Raw genomic sequence first — 24,798 nt, 5'->3', positions numbered from 1 at the left:
TAGTGTCTTTTTGGTTTAATTTTGCACTTACAGCATTGAAGAAATACCAGTTTCAATGAATCTTTCATAATTGCATTCTTTGCCAGTTTATCTTTATCTGTTATGCTACAAGCACTACACTATATGGACAAATACATAACACAGTTTCAGAATTATTACAAGTTAAGTTATTAAAGTTTGATTATGATAATATTTTTTATGAGTGTAAAACAGTTACTGTTAAACTATAAACCAGAATAAAATAAAATGCAAAGTTTATTTCAAATAATAAAACCATAAATATAATAGAAAAATAATTTAATGAAAGAATTGTTTGTCCAGTCTAATTTCTTGATAAATGTAAGTAAGTCCTTTGTAATATAGGTAATTAATTAATTCTAAAACATAAGCTGGCAATGCTCATCCTTATGTAGTTAATCCTTAACTCAGAATTACGTTTTCATTTTCTTTCAATCCTATAGATATCTTGTAATGCATGAAGAAAATTATGAATGTTTTTCACATGTGTCTAAAATTTGGAGGCTGCATTTATTGTTTCCATCATGTTGTAGTCCATATGAACTGACTTTTCAATTTCATGCAGCAAAATGTTTTACTCTACAAATTTATATGTTTTGTAATCATATCTTATTATTTTTTCATCTTCATTATCCTGAAGTTAAAATAAATAAATTACTACTTTATAATACCAATATTACTTAAATTACCTAATTAAAAGAAATTTTTTCAAACTTGATTTCCGGTGAACTTAACATAATGAAATCAGTTTCCAATTGGTTATTATGAGGTGTATTCAATAAAAAATGATTTACACAATTTATTTAGACAAAATAAATATTAGGGGTATCCATGATCTTTAGTTAAACGTGTTAAATGGTAAAAGTTGTGTTAAATAGAGAAATATAAATATTTCTTGTAAAAACAATATAACATTTAACATGGTTAGAATCGATTAATACTTATGCTAAATGGTGAATGATGTCACGCAACTGACTAGCTGAGCTCCACACCATTTTGTCTGTTGTAGTTTTGATTGGTTAGTTAATCGTAGTTCATGTTGTTTTTGTTTTGGACGTTTTTAAAACTAATAAAGCAATGAAAAAAAATAGGAGAGCTAACAAGGAACAAGGTGTAGGGAAGATGATATGACGAAGCTGTTGGAGATTTTATTATCTCGTAAAGATTACAAGTCTACAAAATAAGTTGCCTAGAAATTTCACTAAGAGCTCAGCATTTAACATATAACATGAACTTTAGATTAAACTCATCACAATCCTATATTTACAATATTTAGCATGTTAAAACTTTTTATATTTAACGCATCATGAACACCCCTATTATTAATCTAAAGAAAATGGGTAAAAAAAAAAATACTTTGTACACACTTAATAATTTATGAATAAGGTTATAAACTAAGGTTATATCAAGGGAAAGAGGAAGAAAAATTAAAACAAGATTCATAACTTCAACAGTTTATTCAAGAAAACCTATTTTATCACAGCTCCATCCTCTATGAGGCCTTTACATTTTTAACAGCTTAGTGCTTTATACGTCACATAAACTGAAATATCTAAAAATTAATAATAATAAATACATAGGTAATAAAAAATGCCTGTTGATGGAGTAACATCGACATGGATTTATATTTAAAAATAGTTTTCTTTGTTGTTTTCAACGAAACATTTTATTGAAAAAAATAATATAAACTACTACTATTATCACAAAGGCAGCTTTGTTTCCCAAATCACCTAGAATTGAAATAGGGATACATCTAAAAATTACATAAGTTAACTGTCACAATTGAGACGAAAGCAAGAAAAACAACTCTCAAGTTTTTGTATACAAGCACAGTACATTTTTCTATTATTCCGACAAAATTTAATTATATAATTCAAAGCATTAAGCTATAGATTTAAACATGTTTTAATTGAACCATAAAACGTATTTTTGTAGTTTACTTTTTCTCAGTACATACCTTAAAATCAATTCCATAAATGTTCCGTATCCAAAAATAATCAATGAAAATGTTGGTAAGAGAAAACTTTGTAAAACTAAAACGAATCTTAAGTTAACATTAATAGTCTATAATTTATGAATAATTCTGAGTATTGTGCCAATACATATAAAGAAAGTAGCGAGTGGATTATCAAAGATATAGTAGTTTGTAAATAGAGAAAATAAGATTCAGTCCTATATTAACAACAGCTGTTGAAGATTACTTGTGTGAGAAACCAAGTATGATGAGTATCGTGCTCTTTCATGTCAACTAAATTTATTTAAAATTCATTGAACTAATCAGGATAATATACACATGAAGTTATAAAAATAAAAAAATTATTTCAAAAATTAATTTTTATCCTATTCGAAAATGTTTTAGGAGGCATACAGGCACAAAACATACTTATAATAACAAATTATTTAAGCATGCATTTAAAGTAAAACAGTTAACATTCTCATTTTAAGGCAAAATCTCTTCATTCTTAGTTGTTATGAAAAGCTTAACAATAAAGCTAACAATTTTAAAATGCGCTGATACTGGAAAAATAATTAAATTTGAATAATTATTTTTTCAGCCTTCACCTCAATTGTCTTCTACCATGCTCAGAATAAAAAGAAATTTTTTTTATTTATCAGAAACAATAATATAAAAATGGAAGACATTAAAACGTGATAAAAGTGTATTGAGTTTGTATTAACACAGTATAGGCTAGACAGGTACCTATTTGTTTTATAGTTACTTGTTTACTTTTTTTTTTGTTGTAGAATTCAGATTCTGCAGTCACACTACTAAATAAAATAGATTTATACTCATACATTTATATTGAATTCATGAGATTAGAATGAATTGATTTTATTTGTGCATTATCAGTTTGCAGAAAGAAATTTTGTTTCAATCTAGAGAAAGTGATATGTATAATCAAAAGTCCTTTTCCTAACAAATAATATAATAGTTATATACAAAAAGATTTTTAACAATTTTTACTAAAAACATTTTTTTCCTACAAAAACAAAATTAAAAATTGTCGTACAGTCCTTTTTTTTATTTTTAACAAATAGCCCAATTAATGCTTTAACATTTTGTAATGTTATTTTGCTATATGCTTTATGACAAAATAACGTTAAAATAAGTTATTAAAGTTTAAAAAAATCCTTACAAATTTGTAATTGTATCAGTAAAATAGTTTTAATAAAAAAACATATATAGATATGCTCAATAAATTTACCAGACTTGCATATGATGTGTTAATACAAACATAATCAAGAAATCTATAAAATCATAAATGTAAATAATGCTCTAAATTCTAAACAAAACAAAGGAATTAACTTTGAAATATCATTAATTTCAGAAGTAGATAAATCTATTTAAAATATTGTTTATAAAAAATAGTATGCTATGCCAAATAACATTCATTTCTAATAAATTATTTTTATATATTCAACAAGTTACCACTAAAGTATTCTGATTTATTTTCTAATCCTTAAGCAACATTATAGAACTCTAAGTAACAACAAACAAATAGTATTTGTGCAGACGTATTCAAATTACATTTAAATGTTCTGATACTTGCATCAATGAATATATGTTTTTTATTAAGTAGAAAAATTTTCTATGAAAGATGAAGTGCAAAGTGTGACAGATTATTTGTTTTTTAACTGTTCTTTTATGATTTTAACATTTGAAGGTTTCCCTCTAAAAAGGTACGAGTACAAAATTTAATAAAACGATCTTTAATTTTCTTTATGACCTAATCTGACTCTTGCTAGCAATAAATCAGTCCTTTAATCCTTAACAAAGCTTTTTATGTACAAAAACTGAAAATATGTTAATTGGGTTAAAAGTAAGACATATTTTTTATCAAACCTGAAATCTCAGTTATAACCTTTTTAGAGCAAAATCTTCATTTATTAACTTTTAAATATTCTAAATTTGAAGACTACCACAACTTGGGCAGGTTGATTATTATCTTCCTACTTAATAACCAAAATAATTTGCTTTTTGAGTTGATAGAGCGAAAGCAAACATTTTATGAATATATATTCAAATTTTAATTTTAGATAATTTTAAATCAAGTACCACAGAAAATTAATATGACTATTGTGTTCTATTCTTCAAAAATTTAATTTAGCAGGAAAACCACAATTATAAACTATTGATCAACCATTTTAAATTTAAAAAATAATTTGTATTATGATATTTTCATTAACTAAGAAACATTCTAAACAAAAAATGAATAAACAGAAAGTAAAAGAAAATTTAAATTACTACAATAAAATTTTAAAAATTAAGAATAGTTTTTGACATACTTGTACTTAAATTCACATTCATCTGTTCATTTGGAAATCACAGTAAGTATTCACCAGTATAATAAATTTGTTTTGAACTTCCATCAATCAAAATATATTAAATTTTTTCAGAAAATGTAATTTAAAAAAAAGATAATATAAAAATTCATTTCTAATGTACTTGAATATTACAAAAGAATTTTAATTTTATATTAATTTTTTGGTAGGTAATTATTAACGTTTTTGTTATGAAAATACAACTGATGATATTACACAATTTGTTTAAAAATGCATAATTTTTTTAAAACTTTTACTTCAACAAAATTCTTCTAACCCTTAAAATTTAAGTGAGATTAGTTTTAACCTGTACCACTTAAATATGTATATCAACAATGAAAAATGACAATTTTTTAAAGGGATTTCCAATATAAATTAAAAAAGGATCAAATAGTATATCAATGGAGGTTGAAATCAATTTAAATTATAGATTTTTCATAGAATTTACTTTCTTTAATAATTTTTCTCAGTTATAATTTTTTTTTATTTGAATGTGAATTTATTATGCACAATACAATTTTTGTTCTAATAACATTCTTTCTAATAATCCATATCTGATTAATCAAGGTTTATTGTATTTCCTTGAAATTACAATATCAGATTATTTCTCATATCGCATAAGCAGAAAAATTACAGAAGTATGGTATACTTTGTCTTATTTTTATATTATGAATGATTGCATGCATAGAAGAGAAATTTAAAAATTTTAAACTATATATACTTAATTACAATAGATAAACAAATCCTAATAAGATTTCTAGCCACCCATTTTTCATAAAAATACCATTCTTGCGGGTATCAACAAAGCTGAAGATATAACATACTGAATGGCTACTTAAATGAAATAAAAATTAAATTATTGAGTTTTTGGACTTTTGGAAAATGGTTCGGAAAGATTTTCCTCACACTTCCAGCTCAGGTGTTCAATACACCGGAGGAGTGTAAAAAATTCAATTTCTATAAATTATACAATTGTCCTGAATAAATACACAAATAACCACTGTTCCTCAGGTCACGTTGTGAGGTCGAAAGCACAGCCGTGGTTCATTCGATATTCAATGTATTTAATGCCAGTGTTGTGCCAATAGTAGAGAGCGAGTACTACAAAGAAATGCCACCATTGGTGAGACGACCCAATGTAGTCTACTTTACCTATAAAAAAAAATCAAGTAGTAATTACATAATAATGTAATAATAATTACATACATATAATTATATATTATGTAATACATATAATTATATATTATGTAATATATAATTATATATAATAATTATATATTACATAATAATGTAATAATTTAGTAATAATATTATTTGATTATCAAGGACCCTTGGGTTTTTGTGCATTTGTCAAGCAAGTGCAGCGAGCAGAATTGAAAAAATGTTTATATAAAGCTGTAATAATTTCAGTATATAATAATTAAGCACTTTTCTATGGGAAATACAAACAGTACTGAGCACATCCGTTAAGAGGTGATTGTGGCACAAATGAATTTAAAATGGACAGATTTGTTGAAAACTACACATCGATAATTTGATCTGAATCCAAAGTCAAAAAGGTGGTCATCATCACAATCCGCTCATGCAATGTGGGTCTATATAGCCTGCATCGAGTTCCATGATCCTCTTACTCATAAACTGACCCGGCTCTTATCTCCTATTCCAATCCTTACCTCTCTTAGCAAAATATCCTCATACACCTTCTTCACAGGTGTGTTAGATCCTTTCTTTAGGCCTTCTACCATCAACCTAAATTCTTCTAAGGCGATTGACTCTTAATCTTAAAATATGTCTACACCATCTTAGAAAGTTTTCTTCAACCGAATTTTCTGCTAATTTGACAGAGGTTTGACCTAATGATTCTATTACGGATTAGGTCTCTCTGGTTTTCCTCATCATCTTTCTAAGGAAGCTTATATCCGATGCTTGTATTTTGTTTTCTAGGCTTTATGGTTAGTATCCATTAATTTCAAGCCATAAGTTAGTATGGGGCAAAGAGAAAAAGGGCATGTCTGCAAACCGCTGATGGGGCAACCCCCCAACAGACTTAGGTGCTACCCATACACTGAAGAACTAAATCAAATGAGGCATGGAGAAAAAACTCATATTATTAATTTTATATTAAAAACATTTTACCAGTATAATTAAAACAAATTTAGTTAAAAAATAAATACCTGTAAAGAACCTTTCCGGAATCTTTGTGATATAAATTGTAAATGCCATTCCTATAATTATATACATCATCACTACCCTAGGGAGGAGCAGCTGTAAAGAAAAAATATATATATATATATATTTCAGAATCCATATTTTGTAATCAAAATTTAATCCTTTTAAATATTTAATTACATTAATATTTATTTGTTATTAATTTATTTATAATCAGTTTAAGAGCATATTGTAACTAAATATGTGTATAAAAAAATATAAAGCATTTACCGATACAATAGGGTTTTCAAGACCTCCCATCATTATAGTCCAATGACAGGATGGAACAATTCCATAAGCAGCCCATCCGACAAATGTGAATAACTTAATATTTGAATCAACATTGAATTTAGGAACTTGTAACAACATTGCTATCAAAAATATAGTCAACACAGTACTAAGGTAAAATGTTTGCCACCCCTAAAAGAAAACAAATGAAAAAAATTATGAACATTAAATTCAATACTGCTTACGTGCATTACATTTATCTACCTAATTTTTAATTTGTGGGAAATGTGTGTTTTTTTTTTTAAATTTTCCTAATTAAGACAAGGCAATTCCTAATAAAATATTACATGGTATAGTTAAACAAAAATCCACTGATAAATTCACAAAATATTTTTTGAAAATTAAAAAGTTAGTCTAATCATAAAAAAACATATGAAAATAAGTGGATGTTCAATAATTGCTGGAATTATTTAGATCATGAATTTAATTTTTAAAAAAAGGAACCTGGAAACAAAGATAGAGGAAAATTAATAGTTCACACCATCAAGTTTAAATTAAATCAAAAGCAAACTTATTTTGCCTATACCATCAACTTATTTTTTAATATATTTCTATGAGGTGTGAAATAAATTTGAAAAATATTGTACCACTCACTATGTGAGCAGCACTAGGTAACACAATTACTCAATTTTTCAAGAAATTACCAAAACTACTATTTGTAACTGATAATTACTAATACTGCAATAATCTAACTGAATATCATTTACCTACATACAATAGCCTAGATTTCCCATGTATGCATATTTATTTTTTTGTAAATACGTCATAGGAAATTAGGTAGAAAGAAATATTTGTCAAAGAAATAAAAATAAAAAAAATTAAGAAAATCATTTGTTTAATCATTACCTTGTGGCACCAATAAGCATAGTAAACCCCAGTCATATAAATACCAAGCATGCTTAAAGCGATTCCTAAGAGATCAAATGATAGAAAACAATTGAAGTGCTCTTCAGACCGACAAGAGAAGATATGATACAATGCAGACATCAACATGCAAATCTGAAACAAAACATAATAATGTTTAGATTATTTATTAATACAAACACATTTAACGTCAAAGTTTATTGAATTATTGTATAATATTAAGTAGTAAATTAATATGAACCTTTAGATTCTAGATAATAATCTAAACTAACTTAGATTAAAATAATTAGTTCAAATAGTTAATCATTTAAGTTAAATTAACTAAAATGATGAACCATTCAGGTTCACTAAGCCTAATTGTTATAAATTATTATTATGAACAATGAATAGTAAATATTCAAACATCCATTTAATTATTTTAACCAAAATAATAATAGCTAAACAATAAGCAATAATTTATGTTCATTGTTTTTGTGTTTAGAAGGCCTGGTCCCAGAACAAGTCATTTTTTAATTTATAGTCAGTACACCCATTTTAGAAAGTTTTTCAACAAAATAAATGATAATCGCCAACATTTATCAAGTTTAATCATTTTTAAACATCAGAAGAAGAAAGAAAAAAATTTCTCTGTAGTTAAAAGTGACAAAGTTATCTACTGTTAAACATGAACAAATAGAAATAGGAAAATATTTCCAAAAAAATAAAATAAATAACATTAAGAAATAATGTAAATATCAAACATACTTGAAAACAAGCTAGCAGTAGTCCAACAATGAATTTATCCGTGAATGAAGCATGGATGTTCAGTAGGCAGAGATCATACAATGTCAATCCGAGAAACAACATCCAGCCAAATATATGAGACCATATATTTACAGTCTCGTTCGTCAACCAGAACATGCTTGAAATAAAAAAAAAAATTCATAAATTTGTTGATAAAACTAAAAAATATATATACATATACTTAAAGAAATTAATTTATTTTCCCTTAGTTTTTTCACAAAGTCAAAATTAATTGAGAGTTCCGAAATACTTTTGAGAAAAATAGGATAAAAAATAAGCATAAAACTGATGTTAGAAATAAAAATTATTAAGTAGGTTACTTATTGAAGATTCATAAATTATATCTTCAGGAATAATTGCTAATTTATCACTGAATTAAATTATTTACAGTGCTAATATCTCTGTTTTATTTTAAAATAATATCTAATTTAATTTTAATATCACATTGAATTATTTCCAAACAAATAATTTTCAGTTACTACTAATTGTGTAAGAGCTATTGATTGGAAATGGTATAGGTGGAAAATTAAAAACTGATGACTCTTGCTACCTTAAGGTTGGGTTAGTCTTCATACAAAATATTCTAATCTCTGATAATTAGGAAAGGTAAGAAGTAAAAATTGAAGTTTTAGCAATAATTTAAATTTACGTAAAGATCTTATTATTAATGAGTAACATAAGTTTAGCATAATGGACTGTGGGGGTCTTCAAATGTGATTTAATGACAAAATAAGTTGGAATTAATTAACATAGATTTGATCAACATCTAATTTTTTCCTTAGCCTCCTTCAATGTATAACAAAAAAACACTAATATAAATAAATAAAATAGTACAAATTATCAATTAAATTTAATATTTCCAATTACCTCTCAAAGCACATCTTAGTCGACAAGAAACCTCTATAGCCATGCCTAATGTAAGGATTGAACTGGAGATACGCAGGAGCTTCATGATACGAGAGAAGAGCCAACGGCTGACCGGTCAATACATCTTGTACTTTTCCGCTGCATTCATTGTTCTTCTCTTCAGCCTCCTAAAAAAACACAATAAAAAATTAATAAAGCTATTAACTAAACATTCAAGTAGCAAGTAAATCTAAGTATATCTTAAATTTATTAATAGAAAAGACAATAAGGATATTGTTGACCATTTATGTAATCAAAGAGAAGATGGGGGTGCTATCAGGAAAGTAACACAGTGTAATATTATACAGTAATTATAATGCGAGGTGGTTTCTTTTTAATTTGTAACTAGAGGAAAGCTTTCACCAGAGCTAAGTTTATAGATTTTGTTGATAATTCATAGGAAAATATGAAACAGTAAATATTGTATCACATAATTATAAGAAAATATAAAATAGTATTTGATAAAGAAATACATGAAAAATATCTGAATATAGAAAAAGGAAACTGTAATAATAAAAAAGGAAAACCAAAAAGTACTATTTATAAGAAACAAAGAAACTATCTTTTCAAATATTATACCTAGAATATATATAAAATAGTATATGATAAGAAAATATATGTAAAATATCTGAACATAAAATATGGAAATTGAAAAAATGAAACATCAAAAAATATTGTGATATTTATACAAAATATAGAAACTATGTTTTTACAATATAGCTTCTATATTTTCTGATTATTTCTTATATGTATATGCATTGTATTCCTTCCATTCCATATTTTATATATACATATTTCCATATTACAAACTATTTCATATATACTTTTTTTTGTATAGTATACTGTTACATATTCTACCACATAATCCTGCTTCATTTATTCTTCTGTTGTTCTGTGATTCCCATATCCTTAATCTAGGGAAGCCAACCATTCCAAGGTCAATAGCAAATATGACCCTCCCCTCTCCCAAAAATTTTACGGCCTTCCACATTTACACAATATAAAATATCCTTATATTTTGTATTTTTTTTTGTGTTAGTTTTTCTTCTCATGTACCTCACAAATATATCCTATCTTTACATACATATCTCATAGCATAATATTTACTAGTCGACCAAGTGCTGAAGTTTTATCCGTCCACAGACTTTGTTTATTGTATAATTAAAAAAACATTTTTTATATATTTATTAAAAATAAAAGACTCACTCACTCTTTATTTTAGTTTTATTCTTTTTTCTCACTCTTCTATCCTTCTTATCTCTTTTTTTCTTTCATCATTCACTTTTCCTTTCATATGCTATTAACTTCTCCTCATTACTTCTTATTATTTTCAATTTTATTTCTTACCGTATTTTGAATTATATAACTTTATATATCAGGCCTGAAATTTAGGCGGAACGTCGGCAAAAATAAAATAAGTTTTACTTAATTGTGTCAGTCATTACTGACCACACCCCCAACCATCTTTTCCTCATACTGAATCTACAGTCAAGAATAAATACTTCATTAAAAACACATATTATTGATAATAAATATAGAGAAATAGATAAAGTAAAAAGCTTCAATTTTATTCAAATGAAGCATAAATTACATTTTCAGATTTCATATTTTCAAAATAATTGAATACTTCCCGGATCTATGATTTCATCAAATACAATTGGAATGAAGAAGTTCCATTTTTTAATTGAGAAAGAAATATAAAACCACAAAAATAATATTTTTTTTTCTTTCATTTAAAATAATTGTAACTTTTATTTTTATTTAAACAATTCAGGATTCAACATAAGCAAAAGCGGATCACATTGTTGTTAGTATATAGTTAAGAATTTCCAGAACTGTAGATAAATGGTTGATACAAGCTCCATATAATTGACCTACAACGGTCTTCCTAGATAAGCATTAGTTTTCAAAGGAGGTATTAGAATCCGTTAGTAATACAGGAAGCACAAACATATCTGGGTTAATGTCTACCAATCAAAAGGAGCCAAAGGTAGAAAATAAGGTCATTTGAACTTTCAATAATCATTTAATTTTTTACCTCTCATTTATAAACAAAATAATTAAATGACACTAAATTTACGGACAAATTTAATTACGAAATTTATGAGAATCTGAAATGTCTGTATGATGAAAAGTTATATATTTTATTTTTAACATCAGAGATCAAACGCTTGGCGAAACTAAATATCTTGTTTGTTCATCAAAATTAAATCGAGATATAAAATTCGCCTTAAACAACATCCAACTCGCGGACAGCTGGTACTGATAAAAGTGATCAGCTGGATTCTTCAACTATTTGCAAATCTCTTTCTTAACATCTCGCCGTTGCCCAACTCGCCCAGCAGCAAGAGTTGGTCAACGACCATCAAGGCGCTAAGTGAAGAATGTTGAGCAAGGTATCCTTGGGTGGATGTCACATAACAGAACTACGAGAACCGAAATATAGAGGCATCTTCAAATATACGCAGAAACGATAATTCGGTATGATGATAGGAGAGAAAATATAATAAAATCAATCTGAGTAGAAGAAAAATTTAAATGATCAATCACAACAATGTAATTAAATTTTTTTTAATATATATATTTTTAATTTCAAACATTTGCAAACGTGATACCGTAGTTACAACCTTATAGTAACTCTTTAAGTTTTTTTTTTTGTTTTTTTTAACTAATACAGTGAAATTTCTAGTAACGGACATCCCTGTATAATGAAGCCTTAATAAACTAAGAGAATCTCTTAGTGGATAATTTGTTAAGGCCTCAGCCAACAATGTAATAATTTAATGCTTTTGGAACCCTTTATTACAGAACCTCTCTATTCCGGACGCGGACACCAATTTTATTCCCCATCATTTATTTATTTTTTGTATGGTTTGAGTAAATAAAAAAAAAATGAATAATATTATATTTTACGCATTTTTTTAATTTTTTGTATGGTTTTAGTACGTAAAAAAACTAGCGAATAATATTGTATTTTACGCATTTTTTTATTTTTTGTATGGCCTTAGTAAATAAAAAAACTAGCAAATAATATTGTATTTTACGCATTTTTTAATTTTTTGTATCGTTTTAGTAAATAAAAAAAAACTAGGGAATAATATATTATTTTGCGCATTTTTAATTTTTTGTATGGTTTTAGTAAATTAAAAAAAATTAGTGAATAATATTGTATTTTACGCATTTTTTGTATGGCCTTAGTAAATAAAAAAAACTAGCGAATAATATTGTATTTTACGCATTTTTTAAATTTTTTATATCGATTTAGTAAATAAAAAAACTAGGGAATAATATAGTATTTTACGCATTTTTAATTTTTTGTATGGTTTTAGTAAAAAAAAAAAAAAAAAAATAGGTTATTTCTTGAAGTTATTCTTTATTATTTTATTCATAAGAACACTTGATATACAAGGTAGGTACAATTAAAGTGCTGTAGAGCCGCTCGAGGACTGAAGTGATCTTTGCTGATTTTCGAATGCTGTTATTCTCGTAAAATATGCACTCTAGAGACAAAAATAATAGATTTTTTGTGGAGAATTCAATTGACTTTATTTTTAGTAAGAATTTCACTTTTCTTTGAAGTAACACATTACGAGATATTCACAAAAAAAAAAAATAAAATAAAATAAATAAAAATGAGTGCCTTTGAAGTTCTTTTTGAAATTATGTTAGAAAAAAAAACCAATTTGCCAGGACTAATGGGTCGACGGCAAAGACTAAACGATTTATTTTCATTTTTAACTCAGGAAAAGTCTAAGCCAACAGGTGTAGGTTTTTCCAAAATTAAAAAAAAATACCATAAATACTTTACTATAATTACTTTAAAACTGATACTAAATTAACACTTTATTTCAATTTATAATTATAAACTAATGATTTCCTTATTAATTATCATTTTATAAAATTATTATGAATTGAATGACGTTGTTTTTGTCTCTGAAAAGAAAACTTCAGAGTAGACAGTAAAAAAAAACTAAATCGGAGTAGACAATACAAAAAAAAAAACAACCAAAAAACCGGCCAAGAAGGCGCAGTTACCTTCAGTATATATTTTATTAAACCGGTTGATTACCCAGTAAAGAATGCTGTATATCTCATAAGAAATTCTCAGTTGTTACTAAATTTTCGCACGTGTCGAATTTAAATCTTTATAAAAGCTCTTTGTAACTGCCCTTGACTTTTCTGTTCCTAGGCCCCATGCCAGATATTTCTAGGCCTAAATTTAGTATAATGTAATACTGATGATCATAGGCAGTGTCCCTGTGAAGTGATTATAATCAATTCTTAATTAAAAGCCCATTCTTGAAAATAAATAGGAAAAATGTATATTGAAATTGAAAAAAAAAATTGTATAATATAATAATATATATTTTTGAGGTTCAGTTAGTAATAAAACAACTATATTGAGACCACGTTTCCAGACTTTATTTTCTCATAGTTATAACCTGAAGTAAAAAAAAAAATGTGTCAGTCTTGGGACTGGCGACAGAAGTGGTACTTATTGGAAATGATCTAACATATATTATTAATGGTGTGTAATATATTTATAAAATGATCTTTATACTATGATAATTATTAATAATGATTGGTCAGTTGTCAGGATATTTTAATTCAAATGTTCAAAAACTCATTATGGTTTCATTTCTGGCGTTATTTTTTCATTTAACGCCACTCTATCTCGGTGTAGTGTCAAGATACAATTTTGAATTATGGCTTACTATAAAGAGGATGAAATAATGAACATTTTCCTCACCTGAGGAGCCTTTACGAGTTTTAGCTGTCGAGATATTTTAATTTAAATGCTAAACACATCCACACGTTGCCCCCATAACTCCCGTTTTCATCTCAAGAGTTCTCTTCCGCCAGGATAGAAATTAAATTATGTATTTTTATTTGAGTTGTAGAACGACAGAAAAGAAGTTTGACTTCAAAAAGAGTTTTATATATATATATATATTTCTTAACTACAAAAAGAAATTCAGATGTACACAATTTAAATTGATCTTACTCCCATCTTATAAACACAATAGACAACATTAACATCCCTAATAATAAATATATAAGATGCAAAAATATTTTTTAACAGACTAACCTCCTAGATAACAGTTACGATCTGGAAAAACACAGAAAACATCCCTCACACCTTTCTCCATTTCACTATTTTTCAATATCACTCAAAAAACTTGAGCGAGTTAATATCAGTTATTAAAGTATAATTAATGTCGGTTACAAAAAAATTGTAAGCAATGTTTCTATTTGTTGATCTTAATTTGTATTCTGCACATTTTAGTTCTAAATAATTGGTTGAGAAAATTCCTTTTTGACAATAATAAGTAAAAAAAAAGTTACCATTATAATAATATAACATATAATTTACTTACATTATCATATATATGTATAACAAATACACACACTGTATATTATCATGTTTAGTCATTTAATTAAATCTAACATAATACTAATACACAGCGGAAATATTCCATCACATAACTACATATGGTCAAAATCCTGTTAAAATTATGACACGGGTAATTTTATTATAAATAGTTCTGAGAATATATTTTAATAAATTTTTACAAATCATAATTAAAACGGTAATGAATATAATTAATTTAAATTATAATTATAATGTGTTGGTGTGTGTATATATGTATATCAAATCTGATGCTGTCCCTACATATTGCATTAAATTCAAGGTTGATTTAAGTTTAGGTATGTGCAATATAAAACTTATTTCATCAATTAGTTTTATGATTATTATTATGGATTTTATTATTAGGACTGTCAGCCAACGGGGCGAAATCCGTAATTAGGGATGGCAGACATTTTTTTTTTTGGAAAAATCGTTTTTATTAAAACCATTGATTTTTTCTTTTAGATCGATGTATCGATGACATGCATATTTGATTTTCGTTGCTTTTAAACAATGGTGTAATATCATATTCTAACGTCAGAAATTTAAAAAATATTTTGAGAAATTATGACATTATAAATAATGAATTAGTTGAGAATAACTAAAGAAAAATGAATTTTCTTAACCTACTATTTTCTATGACCTTAGGTACTACATCAAAATTTTATTACATCAGTAAGAAATTATTAGTGGACTCATATTACAATTTTTCAAAAACCTAAGAACAGTAAAATGCAATTTTTGGCATTTCGGGCTACAATAGCTTGTTTTCATAGACTTTAAAAAGGCCTTTGACAGCATGTATAACATAGGACCAAACCTGAAAAGCTATGGAGGTCCTTAGAATCCTCAAGAAAATATTAAATATAGTGAAGGGAATGTAAAAGAACTGAGGCTGTGGCTGCATTATTATATATTATACATTTTATTTTATTTTTATTATACATTTCGAAAGTTAAAAAAAAAAGAAATAGTTTACCTAAATACTCGAAAATGCGAAACACGGATGAAAACAGGTCGGACATGTTGGCATAGCGTGTGGTTTATGACCTACTTGCTAAGGTCATCATGATGTGGTTAGGTGTTACGAAGATCGAAGATGGGTTTTAAAGCCTTCTTTTTCCATAATATTATGTTATCTTAAATATAAGAAATTTATGTATGTCTTATCTTTGATTAGAAAGATGGGATTAATGATGACGATCGTAAACAGTACAATGTCGTTAAGATATTTGTTAAATTTTTGTTCAAATAAGACTTTTTTTTTTGGAAAATAATAAAATAAAATTTAAGGAGAATGATGAAGTAAAACATTTTCTTGTTTATAACTCTGACAGTTCCTGAAATTAAAAGAAAACTTTCTTATATGAAAGAATCACCATTTTATAAATTAATTCTATCACTTCTTCTGTGAAACGTTTCATGTCAATAAATAACTCGTGAAATAGATTAATGAAATATTCAATAAGATTATCAATACCGGATGTATCGTTTCTCTTTTTTCAAGAAGTTTATTAATATTTCAGAAAGTGATATTCGATTTTCCGATATACGAAATTCGGATGAGTAGATACCTTATTTATTTTGTGTTACTAGTACCAACTAGACAACCTAGACATCATATAGTACAAGAGCCGGGAAGAAAAAAAGGCAGTTATCTTACTCCAATTTTTGATTACTTTAATAAAAACTAGGTATAATTATTAGTCAAAATTGATGAGTCTGCCAAGTACAGGTAGGGGGAATAAAAATGGCGGCTGTTTCAAAACCTTAAAAAAACTTTAATTTTTCATTCGGAAATCTATATCTTAAAAACTACCAACAACACTAGAAAATCTAAGAGAACGTCATTTAAAGAAGAGTAAATTTGCTAAAATATGAGCCTGAATAGAATTATTTACGTTAAATAGTTTTCGAGATATAGCTTTTTAAAAAGCAACATTTCATAAAAATGTATGGGACGTACTGAAAGATCAGTAGATAGTGAATTTATTTTGAAAAATTTATATCTCAAAAACCATTGGACGTAAAGATGTCTATTAACACTCAAATTAAAACTGGTTTAATGAGCTATAAAGTAGTTTATCGTCGTAGTAGTTGTACTTTTCATAAACTACTTTATAGCTCATTAAACCAGTTTTAATTTGAGTGTTAATAACTATTACGTAACTACGTCCAATAGTTTTTGAGATATAAATTTTTCAAAATAAATTCACTATCTACTGATCTTTCAGTACGTCCCATACATTTTTATGAAATGTTGCTTTTTAAAAAGCTATATCTCGAAAACTATTTAACGTAAATAATTCTATTCAGGCTCATATTTTAGCAAATTTACTCTTCTTTAAATGACGTTCTCTTAGGTTTTCTTGTGTTGTTCCTACTTTTTAAGATATAGAGCTCCGAATGGAAAATTAGTTTTTTTAACCGCTTTGAAACAGCCGCCATTTTTTATTCCCCCTACCTATACTTGGCAGACTCATCAGTTTTGACTAGTAATTATACATTGTTTTCATTAAAGTAATCAAAAATTGTGGTGAGATAACTGCCTTTTTTCTCCTCTTGGGATCTTGTACTAATACCGAGTCGAGGTGAGAGCCATTCACCTTGATATAGCTGAACATTATTTTCAAGATGAAATAGACTAGAAACCTGTCCACAGATGTCAAATATAGCTTCAACGCAGTATTTTGACACTGTTAGTGACCAAGTTGATGGTCGTGAAGGAGATAGCAAGTCTTACAGGAACCAGCAGTAGGTCCTTACGAAAGGCAGAAAAGGTTTAGGAAGGAGGAGATATAGTCCAATACACATTTCCAAAAATAACACTAGAATGTACTAATCCACTATGTACATTGTTACTCACTGACTCCATTTAGGATTGTTCTAAAATTCTTGCACTTCTACATAATTTATTATTTGCCGATTTCTGAGTTTTTTAAATCACCATAGAAAAACAAAAGACCCTCCCTTTAAGAGAAAAAAATAACCAAGAAAACGAAGGAAAAAGAAAGTGAAAAGATTAATTAAATATAATAATTTAATTTTACGTTTTATTGGAAATATATATACTGGAACGATCTTCAATTTACAAAAACTGTAAGCTATGCTAAGTATATTAATTTATCATTACATATTGTTTTAGAAACCTTATGAAGAAACGGCCTTGAGTAGGGATGATCCTTTGAATATTTCTTGCATGTGTTTTTATCAGTATATTTTTATTTTTCCGCCGATTGTTTGTTTCTTATTACGATAACCTCTCTTCCTAGGAAAAGAGGGTATTTTTCCTAGTGGCGTAGGTTTATTAGTGAGGTAATTGTGGGAATCCGTGCTATTCAAAATTTACAACACAGTTCATGAATATTACCACGAATATCATTATGTCTCCTTATAGAAAATCACTTTGTAAAATGTATTAGTTTTTGGGATGATCAATACGATAATTTTAAACTACTCACATAGACCTTAAAATGGTCTCTAATTGATTTAAAATTTTTTTTCGAAAACGGATAGTCGTTAAAGAAAATAAAAATTTAATTATTTTTTATTGTGCAGAAGTAAAATTCTTGAGTTGTTTACATTATATCTGTCTCCAATAGGAAACAAAAATTATGATGTAGTAACAATCATACATTTAGACTTAATTTTTTACAATCAATATATTTCAACCCATTACATCCCAAACTCATAAACCACTACCCTTTTATTAATCAGAGATATTCAGATTAAGCTGAACAAAAATAATTAAATATCTAAGCAGCTTCAGAATTTCCACGTTTCAAAAAAATAAATATATTTTTACCGAATTAATTCCTAATATTTTTTTTTTACTTATTTATTGGACAATTTGTCCAATAAGAAAGATTTATTTTTTTATCCATTTCAACTGGATGCTATTTATTTTTTTTCTGCTTGATGTTTAAAGTTTTCTTCTTATATGCTCTAATTTATTAAATATTATAATGACCTCTGACTGGTTAATAAGAGGAGACAAATTAACCTGACCTGTTTACGAATAACTTAGATGATTTGACCTGTAAATAGAAGCTTAATGCTATCAAGTTTGTCCAAGACTTTTCCTGGCTCTGAACCAAAATGGCTGTGCCAAGTCTAGCCGTAAGGTCTCTGCGCTATCTGCAATATAGTAATGTATTTTTCTCCTTTTCATTTCTCTTCCGCTAGGGAGCACAATCACATTGTATTATTTTTTCTGTGCTATTCTAGCACAATAAACAATTTAAAGAATTGTGTTGTAAAATTATTATAATTGTTTGTGAATATGCATGAACGAAACTAGGAACTCAATACTCTTATAACAGATAAAAGACCAGGTGAGTTTGCCAATTTAGTATTAGCCAATTACAATTTATCTTACATTCTTAAACTATAGTGACTTAATCTCCGACAACTTATATACACGTAAAGTACTAGTGAGAAGCTATGAATGAAAAATACCGTATTTTTCTTTGGGCCAGGACATGCAAGACCCCCAAAAAATAAATTTATTAACAAAAAACAATAACAAACAAAACCCTCCCTTAACCGGCTTATGTATAACCCGGATTACCCGAACGTTTATTTTTTTTTTACTTTCACTTGCCTGTTTGTATAAAATCATGTTACTTTCTTTACTTCTCTCTAACCCAGAAAATCTTTCTTGATGTCACTGAATCCCCTTCCTGCCTTAGTGTTTTTTAGGTAATGGAATAATTATTCATCCCTTCATTTTTATTCATACTAAGAAATGATTAAATATAAAGTACGAATGAATTTGACAATTAACTAAAAGATCAAGAGAGGAGGTTGAGAAAATGTTTCAGAAATTAAGGAAATAATATAGATGCCTATACCATTGGAAAGCTAAAAACTAGAGAAAAATTAATAGATAATATATAAAATTGTAGATAATAATGGAAAGTAACAAAAAACGCACAATTAAACTTAATTCATCAATATGTTCATACGTGGTTGTTTTCATAATAGTCAAATTTCATTTTTTTTTTAAATTATGTTCCCAAAAAAAAAAACATTCATTTTTTAAAATTTATTTTCACTAACCTGTATGAAAATAAATTAAAATATGAAATCATGTTATTTATACACATTTATTGATACATTTAATTGGTATAATTACGTTTTATAAAAGTCAAAAATTATAGTTATAGTTAGGGTTTGCGCAAGGCTGACTAACGTTTCCTCAATTTTTTATATATTTTTTTAACATACTTAATAAAATATCGATAATTTGTTCAATTTTTATTATTGCTATACCAAATAATATAAACCTGTAACTATTAACTCGAAGCACGAGATGTTGAATCTTCTCCAACGAGAGTCAATGCAGCAAACTTTCCCCTTTAATAGGTTACCTAGATCCCAGATGTCAACTCTCAAATCTCAGGCACTGTGTATAAGCACCCAGATAAAGGATAAGCACCTACTTAGGGGGTAAGCATGTACATTATTTTAGATAAGCACTTCGCAAGTGATTTTTTTCAATTCGAATTCAAATCCAAACTTCCCAATAATATTGTTTTTTATATAATATAAATAAAATAGCTCGGATTATTTTAAATTGTTTCATTTTTCAGTTTTTAGCAGGCGTTCTTTTTTTTGTTTACACATAATATCTAAGAGAATTAGATTAAAATAATCTTTGAATGACTATATATAATCATCTTACACATTGTTTAAATAAGTGAGCTCAATGAAAACTTTTGGCTTTCCTCCGAGGATATTTAAAGCTCAAAATTATTGTTACTATGCGTAAACAATTCTTTATTTTTAGATTGTTTATTTTGTTTTATAGTAATAGGTATTCTAAACTTAGTCGATAAATTAAATACACAACAAGAAATCAGATTACTTAACTTTGACTAAGAAGTAAAAATATAGCAACGCCCAACTAAAATGAAAAATAAAATTTGAATAATTTCTTATTGCGTGTAAACAACCGTAAGCTCAAAAAATTTGGTGCAATGCGCGTATCAAAAAATGTTGAATTACCACCATTGAAGGCAAAAATTGAAAATAAGAAACACAAATGAAGGGTATAAAAGGTATTATAAAAGAATAATTTTACAGAAATCGATTCCCACAACACAAACGAAAAAAAAACAGCGTAATCACACTAAATTAATGTAATTTAAAAACAAAATACCTCCATTTCCAGAGTGCATAATTGAGTATGCTTTAAAATCTAAACAATAGATTATTTTTAATGATATTAAGTAGTAATTATTCTTATTCTTATTTATTTATTTAATACCGGTGGGCCTTACATGATCGATATAACATTTACATTTTTTTTTAACAATTGATTATGGTATAGTCTCATACAAAAGACACCCCTAACTATGTACAACATTGTAAATTAAAAAAAATTAAGATAAAATAAATAGATACAAATAATAATGCTTAATAAGAGAGAAAAGTAAAGATTTAATAATAATGTAAAATATTTTACATATATTTGTTAATTTATTATATATATTTGTTATTTATTTATTTTTTATGTGTATACTTATATATCTATCTATCACTATTATTATCCCCAGGTGGGAATCGAAACCACAACGTTCTGAACCCACTGGGACCTGCGTCCCAACCCATGGCCGTCACGTCCCTTAAAATGAATATTAGTTGTATTTGTAATGAAGGATTATTTTATTTATGTTCAAGAGAGGAATAGTGAGGAAAATAAAAAAAAAGGGAGAGGGAGTCACATTGGGTTGAAAGAGAAAGTATATAAAAAAAAATTAATAAAGTATAGAAAGAAAACTAAAAAGATAAAAGAACCAAAGCGATGAAAAAAACAAAACAAGAATAAAGTCATATTCTATTATCATATAGTGTTTACTTGTTATGCCTATATATTATAATTACAATTAACTATATTATAAGATTAAAAAAAAATTCTGATCAGCTTTGAATGAGTATGCTGTGTAGCTATGCAACCCAATGAACTTGGGCAGTACAACTTTGTTGTTTTTGAATAAAGTTTTTCTCTTTCTTCTCTACAACAAATTATATTTTCATTGTTAGAGAACATGAAAATTGATCTAGAATATTTTAATATTCTAATAATAAATTAGAACTACTTAAATGGGACAGGAGCATCCCATGTCAATCTTTTCTTTTTTTTAAGAAAATTTCTAAAAGTGAAAAGTTTTTTTTTTTCATCTTTTTTTATGAGAAACAGAAATCTGTAACGCTTTCACTCTACGTTCACTCTGAACAATATTACATTTGAAAAAAAAAAAATTGAATTTGAGGTTCATTCTAAACCTGACATTTTATATTTTAGGAGTTCAGTAAATACTATTTCTTCGAAAATATCACGTTTTTACTTTAAATGCTCCTTTTTTAAGAAGTATTTTTAGAGCCACAACAATGAATGCAATTAACGGAGATAGCTAACGATTAGTTTCTAGTGTTACACCACGTTTTAAAACCCTGACTAAGTGTTCTAAAACAAAGAGCGAATACATTTTAGAGCAGGAAATCTGTTGTCCCGTGGATCTAATTAGAAAATCGGCGGATTAACTCTATACACCGTGGACCTTCAACTCAGGCGGATTTAAAAAATAAAATAAAACAAACATGTTCTGTACGATAAGGAAAAATAATAGACTAGATCCCCCCCTCCCCTCCCCCGACCTGATCAGTAAAATATCTGCGGATCGGGCCCGCCTTCGATTTAGACATTTGATCCGTATAAAATATTCGATCTAGTATGGTATGATCTTGCTATTTGTCACAAGGATCCAATTTTTTATTGCTTTAATGAGAACTATGTATAATTACTTCTAAAAATATATGATTCTGCCAAATATACTCGTGGTTAAAGGAGATAAAAATTTGCGGCTCTTTAAAATGGTTAAAAGGAGAACAACTATTTTTAAAATATAACTTCATTGTGTTGTAACACAGCATACTTATTTTAATCTAATCAGACAATATTTTTGATCTTATGATAAATAGGCTTAACGAGTAAACAATAATAATTATAAACAGTAGTAATATGTAACAATAGAATATGTCTTTTTTTTCTTTTTTCTCTCTTATTTTTTTCGTTTCATCTCTTTGGTTCTTTTATTTTATTTTTTTCTCTTTTTCATGATTTTTTTTCTCCCTCCTTTAGTGACCTTTCCCCTTTCTCTTTTCTCTTTTTTTTCACTTTCATATTTTGCTTGCAACCCAATGTGCCTTTAAAAGAATAATGGATAAAAATAGTGATAGAGATACAAATATACATGACAAAAACATAAATATTAAAATAATATATTAATATAATTTTTCATTCGTACTTCCATATCTTTGAAACGACCAAACACTACAAAACCCAATAAAACATTATTTAAAGTAGAGTAAATTAACTAAAATATGAGCGCTAATAGAGCTATTTACGTTTAATAGTTTTCAGATAAAATGTATTTAAAACCAATATTTCATAAAAAATGTACTGAAAAATCAGTTGTTTGTGAATTTATTGTGTGGAATCTATATCTAAGGGACCATGTGATGTACAGATGTTTGCCAGCACTCAAATTAAAGCTAGTTTAATATGCTATAATGTAGTTTAATACGTTTATCTCCATAGTAGTAGTAGTTTTCACGATTTTTGTTAAAATAAATTTATTTTTAGTTGTTCGGACAAAATTTTATATGCAAAATTCATATTGATAAGCAATTATCATGAACATATCTACCTCTATGAAGATGGACGTTATAAACTATTTTATAGTACATTAAACTATCTTTTGATTGGTAGTAGATATCTAGACGTCCAGTAGTTCCTTAGATATAGTTTTCCATAAATAAAAATTTTTTCGGAACAACTAGAAAAGAATTATTTGTGAATTTATTTTGGCAAATATAATAAATACTACTCCTACGAAGATAAACAATTTTATTGAATATTAAACTACATTTAATTTGGGTGCTATTAGATATCATTACGTCTCATGATTTCTGAAATAAAGATTTCCTACAATAAATTAACAAACAACTGATTTTTCATCATATTTTTTATGAAATATTGATTTTAAAAAAACTGTATTTTGGAAACTATTGAACGTAAATATATAAGTTCTAGGGCTCGTATTTTAGCAAATTTTCTATACTTTAAATGATGAAAAAATATTTTTTTTTTTAAAGTTTTGAAACAACCACCATTTTATATTCCCCCTAACTATACTTGGCAGACTCACCAATTCTGACTAGTAATTATACATAGTTTTCATTGAAGTTATCAAAATTTGGGGTGAAATAACTACCTTTTTTTTCCCACCGGGCTCTTGTACTACAACCTGTCAATATTAGAGATATTCATGATCTTTAGTTAACATATTAAAGCGTGTTAAATAAAAAAACTCATGTTAAATGGAGGAAAATTTCCATATTTTACCATGTTAAAACGATATAATATATAACATGGTGGAGAGTCTGTTACTAGGTCTGTTAAATGGAGAATGACGTCACGCAACAGACCAGCTGAGCTCGTCACCATTTTATTTGTTGTGTTAGGTTACTTGCTCGTAGTTTGTGTTTTGATTCTGTTATTATTGTCTTGGACGTTTTTAAAACTAATAAAGCGATGGATGAAAATAATAATAATGTAATGACAGTTGCAAATTAGCTCATCTCGATTCGCTTTCTCAGAAGTTAAAAGATCAACAAGACACTCAGTAGCTAAACTTTTAAACAACTTCCACATTTCACTCAATTTAGGCATGTTGTAATAAATTAATCTAATAAAAACTTAGGAGTAAACAATAATATGAAGTTTTGGAAGGAAAGGTTATAAAACAAGTTGCTCAGAAAATCCGTTCACACGTGGAGGATAGAGTGGGCTCAGGAATCCTCAGGTCGATTGTGTAAATATTGTATATATTATTTTATCATTATATTATTTTATTTTTCATACAGATAGATTGATTATGTTCATCTTGTCTATTCTTTTGTTTGTATATATTTTAAGAGACTTTTTTTTT

At 27.0% G+C, this 24,798-nt stretch overlaps 1 protein-coding gene across 2 annotated transcripts in view; it reads right to left on the bottom strand.

Moving 5' to 3' along the window:
- Positions 1-1,460: 1,460 nt before the first annotated feature.
- LOC106681764 (progestin and adipoQ receptor family member 3) overlaps positions 1,461-24,798 on the bottom strand; it is a 102,711-nt gene continuing 79,373 nt past the window's right edge. For both annotated transcript variants that reach the window (XM_014422257.3, XM_014422259.3), the window contains 6 exons: positions 9,352-9,518; positions 8,446-8,602; positions 7,684-7,836; positions 6,781-6,969; positions 6,516-6,606; positions 1,461-5,493 (listed from right to left, as the gene is read on the bottom strand). In XM_014422257.3, the coding sequence (XP_014277743.1) occupies positions 5,354-5,493; positions 6,516-6,606; positions 6,781-6,969; positions 7,684-7,836; positions 8,446-8,602; positions 9,352-9,518 (897 nt within the window). In that variant the 3' untranslated portion in view covers positions 1,461-5,353. The remainder of the gene's footprint in view (positions 5,494-6,515; positions 6,607-6,780; positions 6,970-7,683; positions 7,837-8,445; positions 8,603-9,351; positions 9,519-24,798) is intronic.

This window comes from Halyomorpha halys, unplaced genomic scaffold (assembly GCF_000696795.3).
Source record: "Halyomorpha halys isolate HHAL.00 unplaced genomic scaffold, Hhal_1.1 Scaffold363.1, whole genome shotgun sequence".
NCBI classification, from domain to species: domain Eukaryota; kingdom Metazoa; phylum Arthropoda; class Insecta; order Hemiptera; family Pentatomidae; genus Halyomorpha; species Halyomorpha halys.
This window is presented reverse-complemented; position numbering and strand designations above follow the sequence as displayed.